This window comes from Miniopterus natalensis, chromosome 8, assembly GCF_054644295.1.
Source record: "Miniopterus natalensis isolate mMinNat1 chromosome 8, mMinNat1.hap1, whole genome shotgun sequence".
Lineage (NCBI taxonomy): Eukaryota > Metazoa > Chordata > Mammalia > Chiroptera > Miniopteridae > Miniopterus > Miniopterus natalensis.
The window spans coordinates 18,414,184-18,433,867 of record NC_142088.1 but is presented as its reverse complement, the minus strand read 5'-3'; the positions used below and the strand labels follow the sequence as shown (position 1 = coordinate 18,433,867).

General features: G+C 45.2%; 1 protein-coding gene across 3 annotated transcripts in view; it reads right to left on the bottom strand.

Annotated features, from left to right (window-relative positions):
* Positions 1-574: 574 nt before the first annotated feature.
* The window catches only part of PLEKHM3 (pleckstrin homology domain containing M3), a 156,746-nt gene continuing 137,636 nt past the window's right edge, over positions 575-19,684 (bottom strand). For all 3 annotated transcript variants that reach the window (XM_087819620.1, XM_016196718.2, XM_016196719.2), the window contains exon 8: positions 575-6,543. In XM_087819620.1, the coding sequence (XP_087675746.1) occupies positions 6,366-6,543 (178 nt within the window). In that variant the 3' untranslated portion in view covers positions 575-6,365. The remainder of the gene's footprint in view (positions 6,544-19,684) is intronic.

The window sequence follows — 19,684 nt, the reverse complement described above, 5'->3', positions numbered from 1 at the left end:
TGCGGACATTTCCAACCCCTTCTTGCCTCCCAGAGGGCTGCCACCTCTCAGTGAGCGCCCACCCTCTGCTCTTCACTCTGCTTCCCAAACAGGGTCTGCAGGAGGGACTAGGCTCTTGCCTAGCAGCCTCCTGCCCAGCACTTACCGGTCTAATTTGGAGAGTACAGAGCTGAGATGAAACCAGGGCAGGGAAGCTGGGGGACAAGCTTTGGCAGAAGGACATTCCATGCATGAGCTTTGGCAGGTGTGTCTCAGAGCTGAAAAAAATCATGCCCTGATTTGGCAAGTAAGGCCCATAGCACACTGTCTGCATTTAAACAAATGCTATGCTATGCTTTTCACAAACATTGAAAGGGCTGTTGAGAATAGTATAGATTGATGGATTTGGAAAAAAACAAAAATCTATCTATAGGATTAATATTAAGAGGTATTTTACAGTCCTAGTAGCTCACTTTCTATAAAACACAAATCTTGACTGAATTAACACCTAGGGCTCATCTTGGGCTTCCACGCCCCCAACACCCCTCCCCACCCCCCCAAAACAGTAACTTAATGAAGTCATGAGAAGAGAAAGTACTTTCTGCATTGTTTATTGAGGGCGAGATAACTTTATACATTAGGAACTGGTACGCTTAAATTATATAACCATAAAAATTAGGGGCCTCGTCAACAATACAACTTCATTTCATATTATTACAGTTTGCCGATATTTTAAAAATGATGTAAACAAAAATATGGATGAATGGTGCCAAAACAAAAGGCAATAAAATCCAGAAAACAGGAACAACACATATATAAGTTAGCACATCGGCTATTAAAAATCGCTCAACACAGAGCAATATAGTAGCCCAAACCCAAAATGTTAGTCAGTTCTGCAGTGCATGAGCAGAAATAAGGGAAATGACAGTGCCCTGACCCAGGAGCGGAAGGACAAGCTGTGCAGCGTCTTCGCAGCGCCGCGCTCAATGCTCTTCATCTGCAGCCTCAGCATTTCCCCTTTTTACCGTTCCTTAGACAGACTTTTTTTTCCTTAAATTTTCTGCAGTAGGTTACTGGCTGTTCACAATAGGATTCTGATAGATGACCAAAATCAGAACCTAGGCCTCCAGCGGTGAAAGCCTAATTTAACAATAGCTCAGTGGACTGACGGCCTAACCCACACAGACACATTTTTATCACAATTTACCCAAGAGGCTTCCCACTTCCCACTGGAAAACGGGTGGCAAAATACAAAACCTAAAGAAAAAAAAACCCCTTATGTTTATGTAACTTCTTAGCCTGAAAAAGGCTAAGTTCACTGACTTTACAGATTCAGATCAGGATAACTGGTTTAATCTCTCTACCCATTGGCCTTGGTGACATCATGACATTCCCCTGAGTTTGGTTAATGAGAGCAAACAAACAAACAGAAAGTGATTTAAGAAACGGCATAAAACAAAGTGAAAGCATTATGTGGTTTGCATCTTTTGTATATCCTGGTAAGAGTGCCAATGGAGCTAAGAAGCCAATGTTTCTGCATTCCCCTTCAATGTTTCCCAAAGGAATCCTTTTCACTCGTGAGCGTAAGGCACCGGGTTAAACGAGGGTGGAAGGCTGACATGCTATGGAGTACGCAGGCTCCGAGTGATCTGTGTAGAGCAGCCAGCAGGGCAGAAGCGAAGTGGCCCGTGTTCGGGCGAAGGGCCCTGCAGGCTTCGCGTGGGTCAGAGACTAGCTCTAGGCGGTACTATAAGGCACTCCTACGGGGAGAGACACAAGTGGCAGGGCCGGCGTGGAGGAGCCCCGGGCCCCAGCTGTCTGCTGGCCGGGCTACTAGCCACGGGCCCAGGGGAGGGGCTGGCGGGCAGCTCTGCGGCCCGGGAGGAGGGGAGCTTCGCTGTGCAGAGTTGCTGTGGGTGCCTGGATCTTCTACCTGCAACAACCCGCTTCACTCCAGACCTTTCTAACAAGGTGGCTTCTCTTTCCACAGGGAGGAACCAAAGCAGAACAGTTGTCGCCTCACTGAGTTCAACGGGAGTGTCACAGGGCCTTCCATCATACCGGAGGCCACGTTATGAGGAAAGTGCCACGAAACGTGGTCACTTGGAACCCATTTAAAAGAAAACCTGACAACTACAGGTGTGCTGAGGGGGTGATCCACATTTTTCTCTTGACTTTTACCTCGAGTTTAACGACGACTTGGATTTTACCTGCTAAGGTAGAGTCGCACTAACACACACTAAACCCCTCAAGTCAGAGGTTGTCGAATACAATGAAATTAGAATTGTTTACCAGTAAAAAGGCTGCTGGGTGCTGGGCTGAACTGTCCACGCTGGCCCACATGAGAGCATCATCACATGAACGGCTCAGCTTGTTCGCCCATCACTGGGTTCAGCCCGGGACAGTGAGTTCCCTGTGACTCGGGTGCGAATGGCGAGGCACACACACAAAGCTCCTAAGGCCCAGCAGTTACAAGGAAGGAAACAGTGCTGCCAAAGGCCCAACTCACGCCAAGGAGGGAGGTGTTCGTGTCTCTCAGTCTTGCCCCCAATTCTCCGAGTAAGAAAAGCAGTGAGACAGAAAACTCAAGAAATAAAGGGGGAAACTGCATGCATCTTTCTTTCCTGGGAGAAGTAAAAATATAAAATAAAAGAGCCTTTTGTGTTGACTCCAGGCAGCATTAGAATCAGGAGTTGAAGGTTTACTTCATAATCCAGTTATTTCAATAAAGTGCAGCAGCTCAGTGAGGATGAGTAATTCTGCCCAGACGTGAACAGCAGCACTGGCTTCACCCGAAATTAGGGGCAGAATGTACCTGGGCTTCCTCAGATAATGCTCCGCTGCGGTGGCCAGGGTGGCCTCACGGGGTTCCCGCCCTGACACAGTAACTCACACAGGGCCCTTTTGGCCAATGGGTAGAGAACACACCCATGGGTTTGGAAGCCAAGCCTTTTCCAGGAGGCACAGGAAGAACCTCTCCAGTGTCAACGTTCAGTGTGGAACCTATGTAGAGACAAAACCAGAGGCCGGGCCCCATCCAGGGGACTCCCTCCACTTAGCAAAGGCTGTCTGAGACAGCTAGTGATGTAAACACCTCGGCTCTCACTGCAGCAAGAGGAAATTGGGGCACAGTCCCTTTGCCGGAGGCTGAAGGATACCACTGAGTTGGTTGGAGCCACAAATCCCAAGTGCCAGCAATGTGCCCTTTTCGGTGGAGGCCTGGTCTAAAACAATCAAAGAGTATTGCCCTCTCAGCTAATCAAATATTACACCTCCTCAGATGATTAGCCTTCAGCACGACAGACATGAAAACGACTGTAATGCAGTCCCCCGAAAAGGCAGTGAAGCAAACGGGGAGACGGGTGTTTACATGGTTTTCATATAAAGAGGCTTTGAAATGTGGGAAAAAGCAGCCCTGGAAAGAACACGCGTCGCATTCCAGTTGACTGCTTTTTAAGTACTTTGTGGCCTTCCTGCAGCAGTGCAAAGTGAGGTCTATTTTAGGAACTGGCTTCTTTACTGCAGGGGTAGGTGCCAGGGCTTCACCAGGGCTGGACGGTCTCACACGCGTTCCTGGCGCTGAGTGGAGGGAGTTCCTCGGGCGATACGGCAGGAACAGGCCTTTCAAGTGAGAAGAGGTTCCCCTGGGTCGGCTGCCAGCTCTGGGAGAGTAATTGGCCATCTTCTCGTGGGCTTTATGTTGAATATGGGATGAGAAACGGAACATGAGGGAAAGCAGGCATTGGCTCGGTCTTACGGAGGTGGTAATCCACAGATCTGCTTTTGTTTCGACAGTTTCTAAGCAGTGGAACAATTACCTAACCATCCACCAAGTAATTTGTTAGAGTTGAAAACAGTAAGGGCGTTCATGAGCTCTAAGGCGTTCTGGGCTGAAAACAGCAATTTTGAATGTTCATGGCAGACCCAGCTCCCAGGCGGGCTCCGCTCCGTCCTATCGGGTTTTGGTGGTGGTGGCTGCGAGCGCGGTGTAGGCCTGCGGCTGGCACTGACCAGGCTGTCAGAAACGTACAGAAAGGAGAGAAAACAGAAGCCGCTGGGATACACTGCCAGTTCTGGGTGGCTGATGGGGAGAGCACATCTATTTTTTTCCCTTTTGAAAATAAGCAGAAAATGTGAGTGGAAAGCTCCCCTCAGGAGTTCACAGGGACTGCAGATATTTAGCAGGGCCCTCTGAACGGCCCGGGTGACAACAAAGGCCTTTGGAACAGGGATCCAGAATTTTACCCCCACTCCCCGCAGGTCTGACCCTGGGTGCCTGGGAGGTGGAACAGGAAATTCTGTACACAGGGCAAACATGCTAGGAGGGGAGGAGACGGCCCTGCACTCAGGTCTCCAAATGCAGTGTGCTGGGGACGGCCTCGCTGACAGTCGGAATCACAGATACATTAATTATAGCAAAGGCAGAAGTAAGCTGCAGTGACAGGGAGCCGGGCGTGAGGGAAAAGGCACTTTGCCATGGGAGCACATCTGTTTTATAATAAGCAGGTCCATAATTCTCTTGTGAAAGATCCTGTTCTATCTTCTTTGAGGCTGAAAAAATATAAATACTGTATTTCACGAAGGGGAGGAGAGAGGAGGTGATCAAATTTGTTTGCCTGTTTGCCAAGCGTTTGCTTGAGATTTTCCACCCTTTTTCTTTTGTGTGCAACATTCTCTGTAACTACAGTGGGGGTGAGTCAAGCTGTTTTTCCAAGAGTTAAAAGGCACCGTAAGGCGTCTGGTGAATGGGGCCCTGGCCTCTTAACAAGTCTTCATGCCTTGGATACAGCTACTGTATAATCAGAAAATAAATGCGTGCGTGATGCTGAGCTATTAAGTGGAAATGTGTGGTCTGGGGCCAAAGGACTGGCACGGCTGAGAGGTGAAATGCTTACACCTAACCGTCTGCACAAGAGTCTGAAACATCACGGCTCCAAATGGACAGAAGTATCGCGAGTTGGATCTGGAGGGAGCAAGGCGTGGGGAAAGGAGCAATGGGGTTAAATGTACCGTTGCTTCAATATAAGCTTAGTTTTTTGTTCTGGGGAGAGGTGAGTGAGGTGGAAGGAACGGGAGCCATGACTTCCAGTGCCATCGTACCTGCCACTCCGCCACAGCGATCCCTACAATGGCTCCCTAGAGGGCACTGCAGTGGGAGAACTCGTGGCTGAGCGATTTGTTATATTTCTTCTTCCTATGATTTTATTTTAGCATTTTTTGTTACCCTTTAAGGTGGCAATTATATACATGTATATATTTATTTAAACAATATTAGATGTCATTCATTAATTATATTTGTAAGTTTGGTATTTTCTTAATAGTCTAATGTTGGTATTCTGACGTTCCAGGTTACTCTGATTTTTTTAAAAAAGGTTTTAAAAATATGAAAGTAGAAGTAGTTAAACTGACAGAGGTCAAAATGAAAGTGCAATGAAGAACAATGAGAAATAAAGCATTTACAGTGGCCAGCCCGTTGGGATGTATGCCCTGACTACCTACCAGCCTACACACCGGTGTGGCTAACCACCACCCTCGGACATTTCCTCAGGCAGCACCATTAACATATCGTAAGTATCACCCACGAAGCCCCCGGAGAACTGCTCATAGGAGCAGTTTACAACCCGGCGGAGGTGGGGTTCACACCTGCAAACAGAGTGACAACATGCAGCAACTGGTCGCAGAGGTCTCTTCTTTGTCAAGAAAAAAACTTTTCTCACAGGGACCAGAACTGGCTCTCCTGATAAATTAGGGGTGCATGCTTTCTGTCGGGGGGAGCTCACACTCCTGATTTCCAAGCCACTGGGCTCAGCTTAGCTGATCCCCACCTCTGTGGGAGAAACTGAGGTGAGAGGGCCAGGGACACCGGATCCTGGAAGCATCCAAAAGTCACTCCCATGTTTGAAGATTTTCTTAGGAAACATGGTGATGGGTGCTTGCCTCAGTTATCTCATCAGTTATGAACCCTAAAAATAAATAACCCCAAAATAACCCAAAGCTGTTGTTCTGTTGGAAATGCTTCCTCCCGTGTCCTGTGTAATAAAGTGGCCCCTGAGAGCCAAAAAACAAACAAAAACAAAAAGCCTGAAGCATAAAGCATTGTGTGTAAACCACGTTTTGCTTGGGAGCAGGCGGCTGAAGTTCATGGCTAAGTGTAATCCAGCTATTGGTAGCTTTCGAGCCACAGAGGCTCCACGGACCTTTTAGACATGGACTCATACAGAACATACGTACAGCTATGTATGTGTACACATATGTGTATAAATATATATCTATGTCTAGCTGAGGATGAGACGCACTCTTCTCCCGAAGGGGGTGAACTGGCTGCCGAGGAAGCCGCTGGGGTGACGGGTCACTGGGAGGCCAGCGCCGGCTGGGCTCCCGCCCCGTCAGGTGTTGTGGTAGGACAGCTCGAACATGGTGCAAGCCTCCTCCAGGCTCTCGTCCACGTTCAGCCTCCGCCAGAAAGACTTCTGCTTCTTCTGCAGCTCCCGGCGGACACAGCGCGGGCAGGGGACAGACTTTTCTTTGCACTCGGAATGGAAGACGGCTCCACAACTTTCACACCTGTAAAAGCCAACCAGGGATGTGGTGAGCAAGGCAGAGACGAGCAAGACTCAGACGCCGGAAGGCCCGTGGCCTCTGCAACTTGGGACACCACGGCTAATTCCGGACGGCCCTGCCACCGGGAAGAGAAATGACTCATAGGAATGAGCGCTTCTGTTTTCCAAATGTTCAAGGTTGAACTGCACTTGAAAATTTTTATGTGCGATTAGAATTAGCTGGGGAAGAGGCTTCGGGCTTACTGGGGGAGCGCAGCCAGCAGTCAGCTAGCAACTCAGCGACCCTTGTGACAATGGACAGAGCTCTGGGAGCTCAGTGTTAGTTTCATCTCCGCAGAGAAGGAAGGGTGTTGTTAGTAACTCTTGGGCGAAGTGACAGAAAACGAGAGGAAAGGGCCTCCGCAACTGAAAACGTTCCCGACGTCAGTGACAACCCCAGTTACAGCTGTGGAAACGTAGCTTTCCACCTCGGTGACCATGAGCTGAGCGCTTCCCCACGGACCCCTCGCCTTTATTTGACAATAAGGGGAGGTAAAATGACACATTTTCTTTTTTTGAATGCTATCCTGTGGTCTGCTGTTCTTCTGAGGTTTTTTAAATTAGGAACCCTCCCCACCCTTTTAAAACTACCTACATAAAACAAGTGGGAACAGTCACACATGAGAGAGTGAGGGAGAGAATACAGTTTTCTCAGACGGCACACAGATACTGTGATTTGTAAGAGGAGACATTCCAGGTGGATGACTAGTTTGTTGTTTGGCTTGGTGTGGAAGCCTGTGCAGGAGTCTGAACGGCTTGTTTTTACTGCAAAGTCTTTAATAATGAGGAACTGACAAGCGCAACTAGAGCTGCTTCGGTGGGTGGCTTGCCAATGCGGATTAATTTCTCATCCCTCCACACATGAGCGACAAGCGACTATTACCTTGGCCCTGGAGCCCAGAGAATTGGGCCCACGAGATTTTTTTCAGCCAGCAACCTCAGGGAGGGGTTGGCACCGGGCCGGGTACAAAGCGGCTGTGGCTACAAAGGAACCAGTGCTCAGGGCTCAGCCTCACGCCGCTTTTGCTTTTCCTATAGTATCCTGAGTTTTGTTCCTGGGCTCAGGATGGTCTTTGGAGCACCATTCCCTAGCCTGCCACTGACTTACGCCTGACACCAATCAGGATTCAGAAAGTTTTGTTAAGGGCTTGTACCCAGGAGGGAAGGCAGTGCCTTGGAGGGAGGGACACTGGGGAGAGCTGGCGCTGGCGATAGCAAGAAGCTCCACCGCAGCCCGCAGTGTCTGCCCCAGCTCAGCTCTCCCGGCCCAGCGGCCGCAGCGGTTAGGAGAGGAAGCAATGAGGGAGGGGCTGACTTCAAACCCCACCTTTAAATCACTTGTTGACTATATGACTGCTATGGACTGACTTGTGTCTCCTCCCCCCATGCCTATGTTGATACCCTACCCCTCAATGTCACTGTGACTGGAGGTACGGCCTTTAGGAAGTAATTAAAGTTAAACAAGTCATAAGGGTGGGCCCTGAGCTGACAGGATTAGTGTCCTTACAGGAAGGGACAGGGAGCTCGGGGGACTGCAACGAGGTGGCCATCTACAAGCCAGGAACACAGCTCTACCAGAAACCAAGCCCTGCTGGACCCTGATCCGGGGCTCCCAGCCGCCAGATGGAGAGAAATAGATACTGTTGTTGAGCCGCCCATGACGCGGGTCTGTGTGTGACAGCGGAGCGGACGAGACAATGCCCGCGAGCCAGTTGTTTCACCTCTCTGAGCGGCACTGTTTCCCCATCTGCTGGGCCCAGTTCCCAAGACCATACACCTCCTAGAGGTGCTGCGAGGCTCAGCTGATTAATGAAGAAAGCACTGAGCACAGTTCCTGGCCTACAGTAAGTGCCTGATACTGCGAAGACTGCCCCTTTCCCGTAAGCAGCGGCCTGCTGCCTCGGCCCGAGGACATCTTAATCAACCCTTCCACCCCCAGTTCACAGATAAAACTAAGATTCTAAGAGGACAAGTGATTAGCTCCTGAGGACACAGTGGGTTAAAGAGAGTTGGCCCTGGAACCCAGGACCCCTGGTGGCTCGGCCATGACCCTTACTGAGGCCTGGCCATCTGAGCGAGAGCAGTGAGCCATCGGGCAGGGAAATGCAGCGCTTTGAGTCAGAATACACGCGTGCAAGTCGGAATCTTTCTCTGAGTGATTGCAGCAAGTGGTTTACTTCCTTGGTGCTCTGGCTTCCTCATTTGTAAAAGGCTGCTCGCCATGACCTCCTTCCTACCCGCTGGGGTCTGCGAGACTGAAAGGATGAAGGTGTGAGGAAGGACCGTTCAAACGGCAAGGGCTCTAAGGAGCAGCTGAGCATGACACCAGCCCTCACGGTGACTCCAGTCTTCTCGACACGGGTGCTATACCCACCAGGGCAGCCGACAAGCGGGGGCATCCCAGCATCTCCCTGCCCCAGGCCCTCCGTCCTTCCGGTGGGGATGAAGGTCAGGCCCAGGTCTGCCTAGAGCCTCTCCCGTCTGGGCCGGCTCCTCCCGTGGCAGTGGCTCTGTCCCCGCTGGGTTATACCTCTGTGTAACCTCCTATCAGTGAAGTGACACTAATGGTAGCTTTATCAAATAAATTTCCTCCTTCCTGCCCCCTTTGCCCTGCTGAGTTAGTCAGCAATTTATACACACAGGGATGTTGCCCCAGGGCAGTGATTGATAAGGAGAAGCCACTGGGTTCCTTCAGTGCCACCCCCTTATCTCTGCTGATACCAGTCCTCCGCCCCCACCCCTGGCAGAGGCTGAGTCTTATCGGATGTTTGTGGTGCAGCAAACACCCACGGGTGATGGAGGAACCGAGTGCACCTGCTCCTTCTAGCCAAAGGTCAGTAACCGAAAAAAAAAAAGTGAGATAAAAAATTAATGATTTCAAAATAGAACCAAGTCCTATTTTCTAACAATTTGTAACCCAGCAGGCATCTTTTGAACCGTCTAATGGAGAGACTGATCAATGACCTTCCTAAATTCAGAGACTCTATTGTTAATTTCCCCGATTTTTTTTTTCTTTAAAGGAAAAGATAAAGGCAGGAAAAGGGAGGAAGAAGAGAAGCTGTTCTCCATCCGCTTCATGGAGCTCTGCAACGGAAACGCGATGCACAGCAGAAAGAAGCATTTGCATTTAAGATGCGGAATAGAGCCATGCTCCTCTTCGAGAGCAGGACTTTACTAAAAATGGCCTTCACTTTGAAAAGTCACTGGCTCCTGAGTATTTACTGAATGTCCTGACTGTATTTAAAACATGATTTAACAAACACAACTTTTCAGGAACATGTCTTTCGGATAAGGCAAACCTACTAGTGTAATCATCTGTGCAGAAAATTGCCACAGATAATGAAAGAGAAATGTCCCTCTGGAGTCCTGAGTGATAAATCAAAGGGAAGCCAGCACCTTCGTGTCTGAGTCACCCGGTCCCAGCCGTCAGCTGTTTCCTTGCTGTCGCTTGTTGCTGTACAGCACAGAGAACAAAGACCCAGGTCCTCCCTCTCCAGTGCCACAGAGAATACCACTGCAGGGAGACATGCTGGCTGTGGACCACAGCCATCCAGTAGGTTTTTCCTGAAAGTATCCATTGCTTCACTTAATCTAAGATCTCGGCCTCAGCACTACTGACATTTTGGGCCAGATAGTTCTATGTTGCGGGGAGGCTGTTCTGTGCATAGTGGGATGTTTAGCAGCATCCCCGGCTTCTACCCACTGGATGCTAGTACCACCCCTCCTCCACTCCCTCCATTTGTGACAACCAGTAGTGTCTCCAGACACTGCCAATAGTCTAAATGTCTCCTGGGGTGGAGGTCATCCCAGCTGAGAACCACTGACCCAATCTATCTGGAGGGGGCGTCGCAGAGAAGTACCCAGGGGGTAAAACAGCCCTCCGCCAGGCTTATTCTCAGACTAATCAATAAGGCCCAGTGTAGTATATACTTACGTCACTTTCACAAATACACATTTTTAATACATCATCTGATTAAGATAGCTGAAGCTCACTGGCATCAACCATCTTGTGGTTTCTGAAAATAATTTAGAATATAGTTTAAGAAGTGAAGACCCACGACAATTCTCTGCGTTGCTCAGTCCCCCTTAGCTGTCTTTCAGCTCACTCTGATTTTTCAGTCCTCTCCGAAAGCCATCTTGGTGGCTGGCCCTCCGTCGCATTTGTTGGCTCTTTGGCCCAGAACCTTTGGGCGGTTTCTCTGCGGTATCCTTTGCTTCTTCAGGCCCTGTCTGGTCCATCTAGCGAATCAAAACCAAAAAGTTTTGCATTTGCTTCATAGAATGAGTTGCTTTTATGTAACCGAAGCAGTTAGGCTTTGGCAGCCACAGTGAAGAGGGACCGGTAAGTATCAGTGAGACCCCTGACTGCGGTGGGGAGAGCTTGGCTGGGGTGAGGAGCCCACAGCTCCTGGCCCAGGCTGGCCTACATCACTGGGATCTTGGGTAACTTACTTTGTCTCTGAACCTCGCTCTCCACAAAAGCAAAAGAGAAGGCTGGGTTAGAGACAGTCCAAGTTTCCCTCCGACTTGTAGATTTTGTGCAGGAGGGCAAAGGCTACTCTAGGCTGTGGCCTCTTCTTCCCAAATTTCCTTGCCCCAGAGTCTGGGGTGAATGAGTGGGAATGTGGCCTCACTGGCCGCTCCTGGGAGGGCCCCGAACCGACATGCTGGGACTGGATGCGATGAGCCTTCAAGCGAAAAGCATTACTTTAAATTTTACTTATTTGCATTGACTAAGCAAAAGCTATGAAATAGCTTATATAAATTAGCACATGCTGCTCTGACTATCAGGAATCTGGCCCCAAGGAGCTGACTCTGCCCCCATCTCATAAAATTACGATTAAATATTAAGGATTTCTTTCTAAGCCTTCTCCCACCCTCAACAGCACCAACTGTCTCCAAGAAAAATAAAAAAGAATGGAGGCTCTTACTTGAGAGTGAGGGCGGGAGCTGGCTAGAGGCAGCAGTCATTTACACCCTCTGTGGCAGCAGCTTTGTGTTTTAACCATTAGGGCAGCCCCAGCGGCGTGAACCGGGTGCACGTCAGCCCTGGATAACGCAGGGATGTGGGACAAGGAAGGAGGAACCTGAGTCGGCTTTGGGGGAAGCTCGGTGGGACAATGGCACCCATTATCCACACCAGTGCCTGGCACACCGGTCCCTTTTCTTGGGATAAGGGCAGAACGTCTCTACCATTCTGGGGCAACACAAATCTCATTCTATGTCTTAGTAGAGGCGCCATGGAATGAGACTCTATATGTTATGAACAGTCATTGACCTAAAAATTAGCTTAGTGACTGACCTATGGCAAGTGAGGGACAAGTTCATAACCTAGAAATCTACTAGTCAATTGCCAAGAGATGGGACAGACACTATGTTCTTATTATGGCTATCAAAACCAAGAAAAACAACCTGCTACGAACTAACAGAACTAGATATGTGCAGAGGGAAAGGTTTGCTATTCAAATATTATGGCAAAGAAGCAAGAATTCCCGGCTGCAGACAGTTTCCTGTTCTGGAATGCTGATGATGTGAGACCAATTAGAGACAGGCTCATGGCTTTGTCTGCGCCCTTGCGGATTCTAGCTGCACACAGGGAGGTCACAGGAAACTACTAAAGGCCCCAGCCCCAAGCTGAGGTCACTGAAATGCTTCTGCTCTGTGGATGTTGGGTCCTACTCCTGCTGCATTTTTATTTTTGGCTCAGGCAGTGAACTCAGATATTTCACTAGGATTCAGATTCAGGCTTGAGTTTGGTTGGATCTCCGACAAGTGAAAGGACAGGCCCATAGAGCAGGGTAGAGCTTTGGCTGATTTCCACACGGCAGAGCCCACAACGAGCAGGGCGGGGTGCAGAAGTCAGTGCACATTATTAGGAAAGCCAGTGTGGTTTGGTAGATAGCTACTATGTAAGGCGCCCCATAGGACCAACCACTACGCATTACTGGGTTTTCCAAGAAACCAAGATGATTATTTAAATCTCTTAGCTAAGCGAGGTAGTTATCAGGACCTGGTTATTTTAATGTTTGGGGTCAGTGTTTTCTTCTGTTACTGGGTAAGTAAATGAACATAAGCAAACAATTTATAATTTGCTCGACGAGGAAATCAGCCAATATTATCTACAGTATATACCTACAGTATCTACAGTGTGGGTGCGTATATGCTATATATGTGCTTACATATATATGTATGCTGTTTAGAAGAATACATAGACATATTACTAAATATTCTAAGATAAAATGAATTTGATATGATTTAAACCAACAGTATGATGTAACAGATTGGCTCTACTGGGGGAAATAGCAGGGTTAAAATAAAGAAAGGTTCACACACAATTTCAGTAAGAAACTAATTATGGTTGGTGCTGATGGCTAAGGAAAGTCCAAGTTTCACAGCCTCCCCCCTGGAGCACCACCTGCAGTCACGCCTCGGGCCAGGATGACTAGAAATTCACTCGGTCCACACTCTCCAGGCCCCTTTACTCTGATGCACAAGCAAGCGAGGTGGGGGAAAAGAGCAGAGTCCAGAAACCTTGGATTCCAGAACCATCGTGGCTCCTTGTAGAGTAAGAAATAGACTACATTTGGGCCTATCACGTTTAGGAGTGTTCATTGTAATTTCTTCTCTTTTTTTTGGCTGAGGATAGGGATATGGGGGCTAAAAAGGTATCCATCTGGTTTGACTAGAATTGTAAGAGACTGGAAAAGATCCAGCTCCTTTGGCCAAACGTCTGGCAGATTAAGTCGTATATGCGCTAGCTTACACAGCTCTTCCAATAGTTCTGCGTGGTAAATGCAAATACAGTGAGATCAAAATTAGACATCTAAATCAGGCAGCATCTGTATGGGCCCTTTGCCCCTGTTTTTAACTAATTATCCTTACATTAGCTCTCTGAGTGAGGTATTATTTGTTTTCCTATTTTAATAAGTTAGTCAGTAAACAGATAAAATAAAATGAAAGAATAAAATAATTGGTGGCTTATCTGGTCCCAGGACTAGTGAGTGATCAACTGTGGACTTGATTCCAGTCTTCTGACTTGAAACCTGGCCCTTTTCCTGTTACTGGCCACATGTTCCTTTAAGTTATTCAAAACATCCCTAAATACCTGCTAAGACTCAAATCTGGGAAGAACAATTGGTATGTCCTGCAATGATCTTTTTATTTACCTCTTAATCCCCGGAGTTAATTAAGGAAGGCTTTTCCCCTGATTGCACCCCACAAAGCATCTGGCTTTCACAGGTCTTGCACTTTTAGTTTGTAAACCAAGCTCAGCTAATACCTTTGACAAAAGCTTTACTTAAAATCTTGGCTTTGGAATAGAATGTAAACAAGGGTTAATTAATTCATTTGTTAATGTTGCTACCCTACTGGGGGCAGTAACTCCTTGTTACCTTTAGTGCAAATGCCTGATAAATGCTTCTTGATGAAATGTAGATGGTGACAGAACTCAGCAACAGTCTCTGTGGCTGTATAAAACCATAATAGATTTGACCTGAATGAAATAGTTTTTTGGGGACAGGGAAAAACTGGTATTTCTGACACTTCTAAGTTTTTTTTTATGATTCACTTGGCAGTTACTACAATTCTCAATAATCAAATGTCCATCTCTTTTGGGATTACTTTAGGAAAAGCTTATTTAATATTAGAAAAGTAAAGAAACTGCAGGAGGACTAAAAAATGTTCTACAATTTCTGGAAAAAAACTAGACTATATTATAATTGTAGCCATAGAGAACCACAAATAAGAACAATGGCTTTCTGTAGGAATTTCTTAGGTAGCTCAAAACACCTAAGAGCCCAAGAGGTGTTCAGAAATGTCTTGCTACATCTAAGACAAAGGAAGTGAATATGAGAGTATTATTAGGCTAATGTAGATTAAAAAAACAATAATCTTGAATAATCTTGGCTTATATATGGATTCCATTGATTCACCAGTCTACCTTTTACCTTTTTTATGTAAAAATGAAAAATTTAACTGTCAAATTTTGAAGTAAGCCTCCTTAAAAGAAATAATAATATATATGAATGATAGGCATCTAAGACTCTGAATAAGATTTACTTCTATTTAACATATTACATTTCAATTCCTCAAAGTATTAAGACACTTAATGGAGCCAAAATGAGATTTTTAAGCATGGGTACATTGGAAAAATGAAAAAAGTTGAGAACCATCTCTAACTTTATGAGTAGCATGGTTAGTTGCTCAGGAATAAGTTAGTGATGTAAATTTAGAAGGAGAAATGCTTTCACAGAAATGACCCAAAGTGTTTTGTCATAATTTCACACTAATCTCCTGTTTGTCTCTTCTCACCAATGCAATTCTCTTAACAAGACAGTATTATATAACTTCCTAACACTCAATGTGTTCTAAGCCAGTGACTCTCAAAGTGTGGTCCCTGGACCAGCCAAACCAGCATCACCAGGGAATTTGTTAGAAATGCAAAATATTGGGTCCCAATCCAGACTTACTGAATCATAAACTCTAGGGTGGGGCCCAGCAGTCTGTTTTAACAAGCCCTCCAGAGAATTTTATGAACGTGAAAGTTTGAAAACCACCGTTCTAGGCCAATCATTTCCAAAGACAGCAGGCTAATATTAGACAGGGCTGTTCTAAATATTTAAAACAAAAATATGGACTTTACAAAGCGAAATTAGGAAGTTATTATTAATGTTTTTATAATAGGGCTTTATATGTTGTATCTATTATTTTCTCAAAGCTAATAGGTAAATATCATTTTACTTAATTCCAAATAATACGTAGTGGTTCATGTATTTATTGGCTACTTGCACATTTTTTCCAGAATTAGTTTATGCTCCGTGCCTGTTTTTTTAAAAAAAAAAATCTTTATTGATTTCAGGGAAAGGAAGGGAGAGGAAGGGAGAGGGAGAGCTGGAAACATCAATGATGAGAGTCATTGATTGGCTGCCTCCTGCACGCCCCCTACTGGGGATCGAGCCTGCAACCCGGGCGTGTGCCCTGACCAGGAATCGAGCCTCGATCTCCTGGATCCTAGGCCAATGCTCAATCGCCAAGCCACGAAGGCTGGGCCCCCTTGCCTGTTTTATATTGACTTTTACAGATTTTTTATATTCAGGACATTAGTACTTTGTCACATGTGTTGAAAATATTTCTCCAACTTTACTGTTTAGCTTTGTCTTTATAGAATTTAATATTTTTTATGTTTTTAAAAGTGTTCTGCTTTCATGGCTTCTGGGTTTGTGTTAGGCTTAGAAAGACCTCCCCGCTTTAAGATTATAAAAATATCACCCATCTTTTATTTTAGGACTTCGTGAATTTAACTTTTTTTCATTGAATCATTTGATCCATCTAGAATTTATCTTGATGTAAGGAGCATGGTAAAACCCAGCACTGCTTTTCTTTCTACAGAAGGCTACCTGGTTCCCAGCTCCTTTTATGGGATGATGCATATTTTGTTTCACTAATTTGCTGTGACACCTTTATCATGCACTGAATTCCCATATTACTTGGGTCTGTTTCTGTACTTCTGAAGTCAAGTTCCATTGATCTGTGTGTTCCTAGGCCAGCATTATGCTGTGTATTTTATGATATATTTTTGTATCTGGTAAAAACGGTCTCCTTTTATGTAAACAACTTTAGAGGTCAAATTCTATACTGAATATAACAGGAAAGTTTACTGCTGCCCATGTTTACATTAAGTGAAAATAAATTTGGAATGTATATAATCAATCAACTATTTAAAAATTATATTATAGTTTTATTTATAAGGTTTATTTATACAAGATGCAGATGCACTTGTATAAACATCTCAGGTGGTCCAGGACTAATCCTCGCTTAGATATTTGACCTTTTTGAACATCATATATTTTTTTCATCTTTATACAGTGATAAAGGTATTGTGCAAATTTGGTGAGTTCAATTAATAGACTGTTTACATGTTTATGAAATTAAGAAACATGATTCTATTGTGTAATGTATACATGTTCAGTAGTTAACATTATCCCACTTTGCATGAACCAAGCATGCATTATCTTGGAAAAATATTGCTATAATGCTTAAACCTGGTATATACTAACACTGAGTGAGGGAAGTAGACGTGAACCACAACGCTTGCTCTAGCAGTCCCTTTCACTAGTGAGAACATTCTTTGGAACTTTTGTTTCTGCTCTGCATATTAGAAGTTGGATGGAAGTGATAAACACAGTAACAAAAATAGTTATGCCATAGAAAGCAATAAACAGAGGTAATTTTCTTTCTTTCCACACTGCATTTCTTCATAAGACAGGAATAGGGTGGAGAAGGCTGGATGCTAGTATATCAGCAAAGGAAAGTCCAAAGCAACATCACAGTCACTCACGGAGGGAATCCAAAGGGAGCCCTCAGCTTAGGCCTGGTCAGCAATGTGCTGTGCTAACAGTAACTCAGCCTTTTCTCTTTCATGGTCTCTGGGTGGCAGCTGGGCAAACTCTCTAGATCTTTCGGTGAAAAATACTGAGGTAAGAAGCTTTCGGGTGGAGTCAGGCGTGCGGAAGAAGGGCTAAGGACTGCTCGTGGGTGCCTTCTCAGTACTAAGGCTCGTCTGAGCAGGGCTTGCTTTTAAACAGTGCACCTCACGCATGCTCTCAGGGAAGCCAGAGGAAGGGGAAAGCCATCTTTCTTGCTTGCTGCGTCGACATTCGCATCATTCCTGCCCCTAGATCCTATTTCAGGCGTTGCATGAGCCCCCTCCCCACACAGTTCGCTTAGGCCTCGCTGCCCGCCTCCCCCCTGCCCAATCCTCCCCCGTCTGCCCTACGCCCAGTGAAATTTTGCTTCTCATTCTCGATTCTGAATTTTTTCTTTCAGATCATTGATGTGTGCTGCTTTCTGGCTACGTCTTTTAATTTAAACTTTCTTTCCCTCCATCATCAAGGATTCTCTTTCTAGCAAAAAAGTGTTAACACCCCTTTTGAAGAAAGGCTCTAAGATCCTTCAGCCTCCTGACTGTCAAGGCCAAACCGGTCTTTCAGTTTAAGTTAAATCAGTTCCAGTTAGTGGCTGCCAGCGTTTCCAATGCAGTCTTTGGAAACCTTCAACTGTCACCAGAAGTACCCGAGGCTCGTGAAGGGTAGGTGGTGGAGTCTTTTGCCCTCCTAAGATGGTTCGTAGGACCCTGAAATGTCAGGCTAGTGTTCTGACAAAGAGAGTGAGGCAGAAAGGGTACTGCACTGGATTCAACAGCCCCAGTCTTCCTCTAGCTCTGGCTGTGGTTTGGGGTGGGGACGCTGATCTCGATGGGAGTTAGGGGGTTAAGAGGTTGCAGGTAGGGTTGGCAGGTAGGATTGCTAAGTTCCCTCTGACTCTACAAAGGTTCTCTGCTCTGATATAAATTCAGTCCAAATGGAAACTTTCATACAGAGCGTGGACATCTATGGGCTCTCTCAAGTGTTTTGAAGGCATCCCGACCTGCACAGCTGATTATTAATGGTAGCTGTAGACAGCACATGCAGATGCTTCCTGAAGCAGCATTGAGTAGTTTAATATTCAGAATGCTAAAGGGGTTTAATAAAATTATGATAATGCACATTAGATACTGAAATAAAACCAAAAAGGATTTAAAAAAACAACTTTAACAACATATTATTACCTGTACTCCCATGATTAGTTGGATGAAACCAAGACAAAACCAAGATACTATTGTACCTTTTGTAATTTTAAAGCATAAAACAGTTCATTTCAGAACATACTGCTTAGTCTGAAAAGTCAACATTTTTTGTATGGAAAAGTAAATACTCCTTCTCTTGCCTATTGTGTATTTCAGGTTACTTATTTACAGTCCCAAAGGGAAGGAGAAAGCACACACTAAAAAATGACCCAAGAGATGTTCTGAAAATTAAATTATCTGAGTAGCTTAGCAAAGCTCATATTTTTGACATTAAAGTTTCCATTGGGCCAGTAAAACATACCTGTCCCTAACATGTTATCACTCATTCAATAAAGTCACATTACCTTGGTAATGTCTACGCTGAAGTAGACAATTTCCTTGGAACAAGTTTAAAAGCTATTTAAAATAATATAAAACATGTTAAGGACAGATTTGAAAAACTAAAATGAAGCAAATTCTTCATTTGTTCATGGATTGTTTATTGAGCATTTACTGTGTGGCGTTCTAGATGAAAAGGATGGGGCAGCGAGCAAAGCAGAAAAAGTCCATTTCCTCATGAAGCGGACATGATTTCCAAAAGGTGGACTGAATCACAATTTGAATGTGTATCTTAATCCCTCTGGGTGAATTCTGGCAAAATCAATCAACTTTATTGAAAATATCATGACAAACTACCAAGGAGGCTAATACAAAATGCTAAGCAATAAAGCTGAAGGAAAGCTCTTACTTCTTTTGTCAATAAGAGCTTAAATCAGTGCCATGTACCTGGAATGTAGATCCAGAGAGGGGCGGTGGTTTGTCAAAGGTCACACAGCAAATTAGTGGCAGTTAGGAATGACACATAGACCTTTTTATTCCGAGGCCAGTGATCTTTCTGTGGTCTAGCCCACCTCTATTTATTAAAAGGATCTTAATAATTATAGAGACAATTAAATTTATTTTTTCCTGTACCCATCAATAAGAGTTTATAAATTAAATGTGATTATTTTCCTGGATCTGATATGATGTAACAAAAAAGCTGGATGTACAATTATGTACTCAAAACAATCTCGTTTACTAAAAAATACATATATGCATATGTATGTTAGAGAAACTTTCTTTATTCTCTTGTGTACTTTTCAAATTTTCTATAATGAACATCAATCAATTTTAGAGTTAGAAAGTTAAAATATGAGTTAAACAATGATGAACATTTCCCCCTCCAGTCAACAAAAAATTCAGCTGTCTAAAATGTTTAGAGGTAAGATGATTAGCACAATATTAAGCAGACACCTAATTAGAAGCTTGGTAAGAAATGTGTCTAGGTGGAGATGACAGCCATCTATTCAAGTGACCAAATGGCTTCAAAAAACAATGGTGGCCTCACCAGCTAAGACTGTGTTTATAATGCACCGTATTTATCAAGGGGCTTAATGGCATAAAGGGTCAGGTCAGTCCTGAGGATTTCACAAAAGTCTTGTCTGGGTTAGACATTCTGAGACAT